Here is a 12589-nt window from a genome sequence, read left to right as displayed (position 1 = left end):
AATACGACTGCTGCACTCTTGTGTTACACAAGAGATGTACTGAATAGAAAGCCATGCAAAGTTAAAACAGTTTAAACTTTTAGAAAACGCGTCACAAATTTGCGGAGGTTTATTCCTTTTCACTGCGTCTCATATGTTTTTATTTTGTATTTGACTGTTAAAACAAACAAAAAAATTGTTGTTTGTCTCAATAAATTAATTTATCCATTTTATTTAAATTAATAAATCTTTAAAAAAAAATTATGTTGCTCTTTTGTTTTAAAAAATATTTATCAATACCAAACGATATGAAACATTATATCATTGATACATTTTTTTTTTTAGCTATATCGCCCAGCCCTAGTCAGAATTTGTTATACATCAACTCCTTTCAACTATAAATCTAAATTCCCCTTTAAGATCAAAACCCAGACATCTATTACTGTCCTGAAGAAGGTAGCATAGAATCAGACTTCTCAGCTGCAGAGCATTCGTCCCGTCTCATGCATGACATTCCCCTCCTAGCAGGTGTCAGCAGAAAGAGTTACTGACCTTCTCTTCTCTTCTCTTCTCTTCTCTTCTCTTCTCTTCTCTTCTCTTCTCTTCTCTTCTCTTCTCTTCTCTTCTCTTCTCTTCTCTTCTCTTCTCTTCTCTTCTCTTCTCTTCTCTTCTCTTCTGTCAGCATGGCTTTCAGATTTCTTCCAGCTCTCTTGCAACTTAACAGCTCTGATTTGCACTGCATGATATATAACTTAAATACAGTATTAACCACTTACAAAACTGAGAATAAAAGTATAATATTTACCTACAGCTACAGCTCAACTGCTCTCTCAAGTTTACAGTGGCTTACTGACTAAACTGTTAAAACTATTGTTTACTGTACTGTATATAACTGTATAGATTTTAGTTAGAGAAACTAATTTTTGATGTTTGAACAGCACATTGTTAAATGCAGTAGGCTGTATGGATGTCTGCACACATAATTCATCAAAAGATAATGGATTCACCTTCACTAAAGCTTTGTATGCACAGTAAATGTTAATTCAAATTTGGACTGAAGGTTGCTGTTATGAAGGTTTTGTTTATCTGAGGAAAGCACATCCTTTAAAATGGAAAACCCTCCCTTCTATTGCAACCACATCATGGTGTGTAAACCGAGATATTAAAGTATTAGATTTAACATTAAAGTTAAATTAAAGTTAAAGAAATTAAACCTAATGTTCAAACCAAAGTAAAAGAATTAATCAGCTAGATTGAGTTTACATGGTGCGAGGGATCAAGTGAAGGATGTGCCTTCCCTCAGTGTTGTGCTAAGGTCATCTGTGTAGATCTGTTTTATTGATTTACTGCACCACGCCTGGCCTGGTGTCGTCTTTTCATATGTAGAGGATGAGGTCAGGTCAGGTGAATTGAGGTCAGGGCCTTCAGAGTTCTGTATGTGACATTTTAACCCCTGTGCTCTGTCTCTCTGTCCCTCCCCAGAGTGGCTTCACCCCTCTCCACATCGCGGCTCATTACGGTAATATCAACGTAGCAACCCTGCTTCTGAACCGCGGGGCTGCCGTAGACTTCAAGGCGAGGGTAAGGACATGAACTCTAGCTGAAGGATTCCATAGAACAGGGTCATTCTCTATATGTGGTGCCTGAGGAAAACCTTTGGAATACAATATTTAAAGAACGGCCTGAAATTGCTCCAAAAAGGATGGTGTATATTTACATGTTATTTAATAACATTTTCTCACAAATTTTTTTCTTTTTAAGAAACTCTCACCCTTGAACACTGACAAGCATGATTCAATCAGTGTAGCGTCCCAGTGCTGTTGTTTAGCCAAACTAAGGCCCTGAAAAAAACTGTTGTATGATAGCTAATAAATTCCAATCAGTGTTGCTCTCAGAACAAAACATATATAATTCTTCTGATGAAAAGATAAGACACTTGATCCAGACACCATTTTGGCACTGCATACACAGATTGCCCCTGCACTGGTTTAGACCGTGTTTACCAGTGTCTCTCTGCAGTCTTTGACCCTGACACTAAGTGAAATTTGATCCCATAGATCTGGCTACATGTTGTGTGTATTCAAATATTCAGTCCCACACAGTTTTAACTTAACAAAAGTGACATAACATCAATCCTGTGATGGCTCACATCAGACTCACTGGGGTCCACCATGCTTTATAAAATGCTAAGCAATCTGTCATAGTAAATTAGAGTTTTTGTAAGCTATCACTAGAGGGTGGTGTGGCCCAATACTACAGTGTCTAGAGTATGACGCTGTGCACTTCATTTGTGCCACTGCAGCTATGGACAGAATCTTTTATTTGTGCGACGTTATTAAAAATCTCTAAGCTGGAACACATATTGTCCACCAAAGATTCCATATCCTGCTTATATTCCATCAGCAACATATTGTCCCACATGCAGACAAATTAAGAAACAATAAAAGCCTATATTCAAAGTAAACAGATTTAGACATACAGTTATTGAATACTTTATTAACGTATATGTGTGGTTTAGCGGATTGGCATAATTCAACCTCACACCAGCAGTTTGCTGTTTTTTTTTATATACAGTAATAAAATAAAACAATCTCTGTTGAAACATTAATGCATGCTTTTGATTGGTACAGATTACTGAAGATTTGTCTACAGATTACTACAGTTTTTCAAGTCCTTGCGATTGTTGACTTCCTTTTCAATGAATAATAAACATTTACAATGAAAATTACGTTTTAATTTCAGCTATTTTTATGTGCATAATATTTGCTGCCATTTAGTTTACATGGAGTAAAATTACTAAAACTCTGAAAAACACACAATAATTACATTTTTAACACAACAGTAACCATAGAGTTTGTCCATTTTCCCCATAAAGGACATTTTAACTGAAAAAAAAATCAGTTTTCTGACTAATAAACATTTGCAGAGATAGTGATTTAACAAAAATAAGTGATGTTTAATGGGAAAGTGCACACATTTTCAATGAAATAATTATACAAATTCCTTCTTTAAAAATAGCTGTTGCTACAGAAAATTCATTATTAGTTCATCAGATATGCAAAGAAAATGCCAATTCTAATACAGTCACACAACATCCAATGTGGTATGTGTTAACATGTAATCTACCTTGTTCTTTTGAACTTGATTATGTGTCTGGCTATAGTTTTGTCTTTTTATTGTGGCAGAATGACATCACACCTCTCCATGTGGCATCGAAAAGAGGAAATGCCAACATGGTCAGGCTCCTGCTGGAGAGAGGAGCCCGAATCGACGCCAAAACCAAGGTCAGTGTCGCAAGCAGTCGAACCACACAGACCGTCTTTCTTTTCCACCTCTATATTTAACTCATCAGAGGAAGTGAGCACATGGTTTTCCCCACTGCAATTATTTCACAACGTCATGTATATATTCTATAGTCAAGAAAGTCTTGAAAAGAAAAAAACAACAACTGTAATTTATGAACAAATTACATATTAACTAGTTCAGTTGCTGTTAATTTGTGGCCATTTTCAGCTGCGTTCTTAGAAACACAAGATGCTTTTCAAGATGAAAAGGGAATTTATTTGGAAGGGATAATTCAGGGATACATGCTGTTTGATTGTAATAAATGATAACAACCACAGCCCTCAGGTTACATGTGTTTGGCACCAGTTGAAGAGAAATTGCATACAGATGTTGCGCTTTTCTCTGTCTCCAGTAGAGGAATGCTGTCTTTCATTGTGTATTTGACATATTGGCACATATTGATGATTGTAGAGTCTGGCACCTGCCGGTGGGGCAGTGTGTAATATATGTGTGCTTGTTTTCAAATCTCCAGGACGGCCTGACACCTTTACATTGTGGAGCAAGGAGCGGTCATGAGCAAGTACTTGAGATGTTACTAGACCGTGGAGCACCCATCCTCTCTAAGACAAAGGTTAGATGTGGTGTTCTGCACTTAAAGAAAATTAATATTCTGTCATCATTTACTCATGTCATGTCTTTCCAAACCTCTTCTGTGGAACACAAAAGGAGATATTTTAAAGGATGTTCATGCTGCTCTTTACGGTATATAAACGGGAACTTTGCTTACCAAACAGAATAAAATGTAGGGCCCTATGATTTCGGTGATGCGGAAAATGTGGAAGGAAATGTAGAATCCAGTCATAAAAACGGAATCCACAGTTTAACGCAGAATGTCACAGAATTTGTCAAATTTTTTATGAATTAATCAAAAGTAGGTCAGTACACTTAAATCAAATCGCGATATGGACTAGTAACTGTAAATAGTAAGCCGAAAAAGTTGATTTAAATATGAATCGTGCATGTTCTGAGTGTCTCTGTTAATGAATGGCGCAGACGTGTGGTTTCATATACGCACATACTGAAGTGCGCGTGATTCTCACGGTGATTACAGTATCTACCGTCTCACTAAATGTAAACACATTAAGAACATCTCTAGAACTGCTCTGAGAGTCACTTCATGAGCATTTGACCATTTGATTCGGGTAAAACAAGCGTCAAATCACATACACAGAACTAAAAAGGTATTCACGGCAACTCGTCAAAATAAAAGTCTGGTTTGATTTGAAGACATTGTGACTATTACTATTTTTTTGTAGAATGTACCTAGCCTACTACTGCTAATAATAAAATGAAACGAACACTATTTTTTAAGGAATAATCACGCAACATTGCTTCCATGTTTTAACTGTTAACTGTTTTAATCCCCTTTGTTTGCCAAAAAATAAAGTTTGCTTAATTTTCTAAGTATTAAAAGATAAATGAAATAAATGTTTTAAGCCTTCATTTGATAACCAGAAAAATTGAAATACATAGGGCCCTAAAAATGCTGAAAGCAAAAAAATGAAATGGTTGTGTCTGTACTCTTTTGTCATATGGAAAGGTGCAGATTGCACATTTTGCTATTGCCTTATTTGTCTAGTCAGTTTTATTTATATAGCTATACAATACAGTTTGTTTTAAAGCAGCTTCACAGTAATAAACAAGAAAATAGCAATGTTAATGTTGCAATCACAATAGTGTCATTATTCAGGTCAATTTAGTTCAATGTTAATTTTATAAGCAGACCTGGAGTCACTTCAGTGTTGAATCGATTCTGTTCAATAACTAAGTCAGTGTTACAAATTTAGTGTTATTGTCCAGCTCAGCTCAGATGAAGTTTTGTTCTTGTCCAATAGTGTCATTGTAGTCAAATCTATAATTATATCGATATCTCCCTGCTGTTCATTTACAAATGAGGAAAAAAGTCACTACCCAATCCTTCACCCTTTCTGGTGGAATGAACTGCCAAACTTGAACTGCTGAGAACATCACAAATTTCAGAAAGCAACTGAAGGCACACCACTTCCGCAAGCACTTAGCAACCCCACGCCCATAAACCAATGCACTTACTGTACACACTCACACAAAATGCTTTTATTACTCTTTTGTAAGTTGCTTTGGATCAAAGAGTCTGCTAAATGCATGAATGCAAATATTACAAATTGTCTTTGAAACCTCGATTTTTAAACCAACATTTTTGTGTGTTCTAGTAAGGGTTAGTGACAAGTGAATGACATCATTTTTGAATGAACTGTTCCTTTAAGTGTATGCAGATGTGACATTATAACTTTTTCCTCTGTTTTTCCATTGCATCAATAAACACTTTCCTGGAATCTGAAAGCAAAGCAAAACACGGTCACAGACTTCTCGCCAAATTAGATAATATCCCAGGCGATTAGTGTCACAATGGAGCAATTGTTTCAGTACAAATAGGGACTCTCTCGCTGTTCTTTTACCCCAGATGTCCTTTTTGCGGGGGGATTATGGCTCTATTAGATTTTAAAAGTTTACATTTGCTTCTCTGAATTCTTAGAAAGATGGAAATCTGCTTTAGATTTGATGCATCTGTGATTCCTACACACAAAAAAAAGGATAGAGAAGTGAAAGTTCTTCAGTTATTTAATTTCAGCATAACCTAGATTGTTGTGTGTTTCAACAGAACGGCCTTTCACCTTTGCACATGGCCACGCAAGGAGATCATCTAAACTGCGTTCAGCTCTTGCTTCATCATGAGGTGCCCGTGGATGATGTCACCAACGATTATCTGACAGCCCTGCACGTCGCTGCACACTGCGGACACTACAAAGTTGCCAAGGTCCTTGTGGACAAGAAGGCCAATCCTAATGCCAAAGCACTGGTGAGTCTCGAGTTGATAAGTATAATGTTTCTGGATGAGTTTCTTTTTTTTTTGATCCTGTCTAACAAAAAAATGCCTTAATCATAGTCTCCCATAGCCAGACCTTTGACAACATTTTGGCTAAGAACCGTCCACTTAAAGGTATAGTTTACCCAAAAAAGAAAATTCTGTCATTTACTCATCATCGATTTGTTCCAAACCTGTATGAGTTTCTTAAAGTTGTTGAGCACAAAAGAAGATATTTTAAAGAATGTTGGTAACCAAACAGTTGATGGTAGCCCTTGACTTCCATAGTATGGAAAAATTCTATGGAAGTCAATGGTTACCGTTAGACAACATTCTTCTTTTGTGTTCAGCAGAAAAAAGAAAAAAGAAACTCGTAGAGATTTGGAAAAAGTGGAGGGTGAGTAAATGATGACAGAATCTTCATCTTTGGGTGAACTATACCTTTTAATAGGGATAAGAGACCACCTAACTCACATTGCGTTAGATTTTAAGATTTTAGATTTTAAAGTAGGAGACCTGAAATACAACAGCATTTTTCTGTAAAACATTCTCCAATAATGCGATAATGTATTTTAAGTTCTTATGTTTTTTACAACTTAATTTTTTACAATCTGCAATCAATCAATCAGATGTTATTGTAGTTCAAACCTAAACTCTGAATAGCTGAGAGAAATGTTGTTGATTAAGGAAAACCTTCTACTTAAATGTGGTCACTGAAGTAAAAAACAGAGCTTACTAGTTGCTTAAAATCCCGGAATTCCTTTTTTTTCCCCCCATTTGGCTTCCACCTTAGATGGTACCCTCCAAATTTTATATGTGAGCACTTGGAGGGAAGGTCATGATATGTAACATATTTTGTTTCTGCACAGCGCCATGGCGATCTGTAAAAAGCCTCTTTTGGCAAAGAGCACGGTGAATACTATCATGCTCTGAAGTAATGGTTACAGAACGGGCGTGTCTCCGCAGTTTATGAGGGAAAAAGGAAGGAAGAAAGAAAACTGTAGAAAGACAAGTCTGCCAAGAATTGAGCAGCAGAAGCCACGTGTTTTCATTCGTCTGGAAACAAAGCTCTGTTAACTTCTCAGTCATCTGGTTACAGGCCGAAAGCAACCAGATTTTCATTAGTAAGCTGGAGTAAAAGCCACCAGAATCTCTTTTTCTCTCTCTGTAGAATGGTTTTACACCACTTCACATTGCTTGCAAGAAGAACAGGATTAAAGTGATGGAGCTGCTGCTGAAACACGGAGCGTCCATTCAGGCTGTGACTGAGGTGAGTGAGCAATATTTTAATGTTTTTTCTCAATATCAACTGTACATTTGCAGAGCTTGCTTTACCATGCACTTTGATAGCTACATCTTAATTACTCTGAATGCAAGAAACTTTGCTTATGTTTTTGTAAGAAATGTTGATTGTGTGTGTGAAAACCAGATGTAGCAACCATTATAAACTGGGCTCCGAACCGAACAGAAACGTTAAATTATCAATTCTGCTCGGACTGAACTGATTTAATTATTTATTTTTTAAGCCCTTATTATTAATGGAGGCACATGTCTCCCTCACTTTTTAGCACATAATTAATTTAAGATTTTATTTGGCTTGTATATGATTTAAAGGACTATGACTTTAAGACCAGCCGGCTGCATTTTTAGAACAAGCAAAGTTTCGCCAATTTACCTGCATTTCACCAATCAGCAAAATATGAATGTTATTCACCTAAATTCATGAGCAAAATTGATAAGGTTTATAAAGTGTCTCTCCTACTTTTCCAATTGCTCCTCTGCCCCAGATGGAAATATTGTGCTGTTAAATGAGATTACAAAGCCTGTTTTTGTTTCAAAAAAGTTTGTTTGCAGCATTATAGCTCAAAATTGTCAGTATAGTGTGGCTGATATTTTCCAACTGTAACTTTATATTATGTAATTGAATTTATGAATTTATGTTCCACAGTCAATTTATATCTTGCGATGTGACTTTATACATCAAAACTGCTACTTAGTTTCTTATAATTTCATCTGTAAACACACAATGTGCCTTTATATCTGACATTGTGGCTTTTAAATTTTAAAATGTAAATCTTGCAGTTGTTTCTAGTCATTGTGACTATTTCTTGTAATTGAAACTTTATATATAGTATTTCACAACTTCAGCTTTATTTCTCAGCTTAGTTTATCTTTAATCTGATGCAAAGATGGGTTTTCATACAGTGCAATGAAGCATTTCACAATAGAGTTAGACGTAAAGTGTTTCAAAACACACATGTTGTTTTTAACAGCATATCTGATTGAAAGGAGGTTAATATTTGCTTTAGCGTGCCGTTCCCAGTGCTTCAAAGCTGCATATTTCTGTGTCTCTGGCAGTCTGGACTCACACCGATTCATGTGGCCGCTTTCATGGGCCATGAAAACATTGTGACTCAGTTGACAAATCACGGAGCGTCCCCTAACACGATGAATGTGGTGAGTACAGCCGTCCACAAGCCCACCAGCACCAAACAAACTGTTTCCTTTAAAACAAAACATTTTAGCGAAGCCCCAGAGTCCAGCAATGTTCCTCTCTAGAACATGTCATTGCTTGCCACATTGGTTTGGTCTCCTGTTTCATAAAGCCTTTTAGGGTAATAACAGTCTCTGTCCATGTGCTTAAACATACGTCTGACTGGAGGTTGGAGCTCTTTAGTCTACTGTAATTAGAGTACAGTCAGACTGTAATCATGCTTGACTGTTCTCCATCAGACAGACGGTGGGCCAACAGCGAGCCACTGTTACCGTAGAAACATGCTTTAAGCTTTGTTGGGGTGCAGCCCATCGAGAGTGTCAAAACAAAGAAAGCAAGACGGTTTGGGCAGAGGGGCCGAGTCTGATGAAAGAGCTGTGCACACACAAAGGCTTACAGTCCAAACACAGTAGTACCTTTTTTCCAGAAGCTTCCTCTGTGTGTGTTTTAGAGGGGAGAGACAGCTCTTCATATGGCTGCCAGGGCAGGACAGGCAAACGTGGTGAAGTTCCTGGTGGCGAATGGAGCAGATGTGGACGCTAAAGCCAAGGTGAGTGAGAGATATTAATCTAAGAATGTGCTGCTTTATTGGTGTTGGCAAAGAGAGTAATTTGAATAAAGCCACTACCCTTCGTGTTAAAGGGCAAAAATTCACTTTTACATGTTGTTTGAATATAAATGTGTCTACACAGCCACCATATAATGATAAAAATCCAGCCGCTCCTTTTTAAAAAATCTTTATAAATCATAAGCAGTGTCTCAGAACAAGCCGCCATATTTTATAAGCCCCACCCATAACTGTTGACAAACACTGCCGTATTAGCAGAGAACCCGCCCTGAGTGAGCCACACACAATCCGCCATGTTTCTCTTAAAGCTCATTTAAAGTGAGAAATGTCTTATTATTGGAGCTACAGATATTATTAATTCAAGAGCAGAGTGATTTTCGGTTTTTATTATATTGTTTGGGTCAAATTGTCAACGTAGACAGCAGTATAGGTTCTGTATATTACACCGATATCACTTAATATACAGATCTAATATAAACATGTGATTTCTTTCTGGATATATACCTTCACAAACATAAACTGTGTTTTTGCAACTTATTTTAGTTTTTTAACAAACTTGAGTGTATTTGACAGTTTAAGCACAATAAGATATGAAAGAGAACTTAGTTTAGTACTCATATGCCGTGTGATATAAGCTTGTGATGTATGCTTAGAATGTGTGTGCTCAAAAAAAGCATACGTATATCATAATTTTAAACTGACATGGTGCGAAAGACATGATAATCAAAAACAAGCAGGTGTTTTTTGCATTTAAAGAGACTTGCAAGAAAACAAGTGTTTCTGGTTCCTCTAAAAATAGGCAATTTCTAAATTGTATAATACAGTAAATGATGTGCGGGGTATTTTGAGCTGAAACTTCTCAGACACATTCTGGGTACACCTGAGACTTATTTAATAAATTTCAATACTTATTGAAATAAAACTACTTTATGGTAAGTGGAGGGTAACATATGTATGTAGATATATATATGGTTCAGTGACGTAATGCCTAAATTTAAATTACAAATTTAAAAACTGGTTTAGATGCATTAAAAGATGCCATATATAAAAAGTACCTCTCCCACATATGTACCAACTTTAACTTTTCAAAGAACAGTTATTTGTAATTTTTCTGTTATTCAAAGTGTCAAAACATCATGTATTTTAGTATCATTTGGTATAGTTTTTTATGCATTTTGGGTCATTTTAAGCTGTTATGTTTAATCTTTGTACAATATGAGAAAAAAATAATAATAATAATAATAATTAAAAAAAAATAATTTAGAGCATGTAATTTTAGTTTGGTAATTATGGATTTATTATTAATTATTATATATTTATGAATAACTATTTTAACCTATTTTCCCAGATTCCAATGCCAAGCAAAGTATAATAAACGCTCGCCATAGGCAGCATGTTAATTCTGACCCTGCAGTCAAGTGCAAACTCATAATTATCTACTGAAAGGATGTTTATGATTTCATATCAGAACCTGAGCCAGCAACCTCCTGCTATTCTAAATTGACCCTTTGCAAAGAACCGCCCTTAATTATTGTTGCTACGTCCAACAAACCATCCGACAAACCATGGCACTTTTATGCCACACATCATGTTCTCATGCAGTGAAAAATACATCACGGAGCAAGGAAGACACTGACAATGCGTCAACAGAGCAGGGTACTTCCGGTCTCAGAGTCCGGTCTTTTTTTTTAAGAAATTCAAACAACAAATACTGTTCTGTGGCTTTGAATGTATCGTGACAGTTCCCTGTAGCACCCTGTAGGCTTGTCATAGCACTTATATTTGCTCTTTTGGTGGTTTCGATTGCTTCTATTGTCCTCATTTGTAAGTCACTTTGGACAAAAGCATCTGCTAAATGACTAAATGTAAATGTAATGTAATGTAAATATAATAGCAATGGAATGCAATGCAGTCAGTCTATACTAATAGGGAACAGTTGCCTGTTTGCTTGTTAAAAGTGCCCTGATCTTCTATGGCATTGCCTCATTGATTTGAATTCTGCAGTTCTAAACTAAATGCTAAATACTAAAAAGGTCTAGCATCTTATAACCTCTACAAAAAAAAAAAGTAATAAGTCTTATATATGTCTGTGTTTGTGTGTGTGTAGGACAATCAGACCCCGCTGCATATATCCAGTCGTTTGGGAAAACCAGATATAGTCCAGCAACTACTGCAACATGGGGCTTCACCTGACGCCACCACCACATCTGGATACACGCCGCTCCACCTGGCCGCCCGTGATGGCCACAAAGACGTGGCTTCCATACTGCTTGACAACAAAGCATCTCTTGGCATCACTACCAAGGTCAGTCACACCAAAAAAGCTAGGCAATTTATAAAACTTGTTGTTTGTTGCTTGTGGTCAGATAATCAGAGAATATTTGGCTGCCAACTAGGCTATTTTTAACCTCTTGATACTTTTGTTTACATTTACTACTGTATATACTGTAGACTAAACTCTCGGGAAGAAAAGGTAAGGAAGCTGTCACTGGGATGTACCATTTACCCTTTAGGTACTAATATGTACATTTTGAGTAACTTTAAGGTACTTGCGTAAATGCAGCCTTTGTGGTAAATGAGGTAAAAAGTTCTATCCTGTGAAATGTACAACCAGTGATAATTATTGTATCTTTTTTCTGAGAGTATACTGTCCGAAAATGGAAATGAATGTTGACAAATTATACATCTTTTCAAAGATCTAAGGATCTAGCAATGTTCAATCTCTGTTTTGCAATACAGTGCAAATGACATATAAAAGACTTAAAACCTTTTTATCATGAGATGAGTCCAGTCGTCACACTAAAGAAAATTGTGCACAAAATTATGAGCATACAGTGAAAAGCATCTAATAGCACTTTTTATCCACCGAAAGTGTTAAATTTAAGAAATATTGATTGATTTGATTTTGCTTGAAAGATTCATCCTCCCTCTTTGTTCTCCCAGAAATTATGCAATCTGCCCAAGCTATGCTGTAAAAATGTGATCTTACTAGACTCTCACAAACAAAATTATTTAAAAAAAATTGCTTTTTTTTTTCAGAATTCAATTATAGTAGTAAACATTTATATTGGCAATATAATGTAAACTTGAAATATAAATTGTTATATTTTCATTTATTTATTTGAATCTTTTTTAATGTTTTTAATGTCCAATTTCAACTTTCTTTACCAATTAACACTGTTTCAGGAAATACATACAACACAGGAAAGAAAATAAAATCACTAATTTTAACAATCCCTTGGTGTTACAATGCATCATATTTCTGTGGTATATTTTGTTTCAGAAATGTATTTTATTTCAGATAGGCTTATGCTGATGTGGTTTAATGAATCAAAATAGATTGTACTTTGATCGCACTATT

At 36.0% G+C, this 12589-nt stretch overlaps 1 protein-coding gene across 30 annotated transcripts in view; it reads left to right on the top strand.

The window, feature by feature from the left end:
* Positions 1-12589, top strand: part of ank3b (ankyrin 3b) — a 231517-nt gene that overhangs the window by 149847 nt on the left and 69081 nt on the right. For all 30 annotated transcript variants that reach the window (XM_059531835.1, XM_059531829.1, XM_059531847.1 and 27 more), the window contains 8 exons: positions 1462-1560; positions 3165-3263; positions 3797-3895; positions 5963-6160; positions 7338-7436; positions 8525-8623; positions 9112-9210; positions 11336-11533. In XM_059531835.1, coding sequence (XP_059387818.1) covers positions 1462-1560; positions 3165-3263; positions 3797-3895; positions 5963-6160; positions 7338-7436; positions 8525-8623; positions 9112-9210; positions 11336-11533 — 990 coding nt within the window. The remainder of the gene's footprint in view (positions 1-1461; positions 1561-3164; positions 3264-3796; positions 3896-5962; positions 6161-7337; positions 7437-8524; positions 8624-9111; positions 9211-11335; positions 11534-12589) is intronic.

Source organism: Carassius carassius, chromosome 40 (assembly GCF_963082965.1).
Source record: "Carassius carassius chromosome 40, fCarCar2.1, whole genome shotgun sequence".
Taxonomy (NCBI): domain Eukaryota; kingdom Metazoa; phylum Chordata; class Actinopteri; order Cypriniformes; family Cyprinidae; genus Carassius; species Carassius carassius.
The sequence above is the reverse complement of the archived record's forward strand: the minus strand, read 5'-3'. Positions and strand labels throughout refer to the sequence as shown.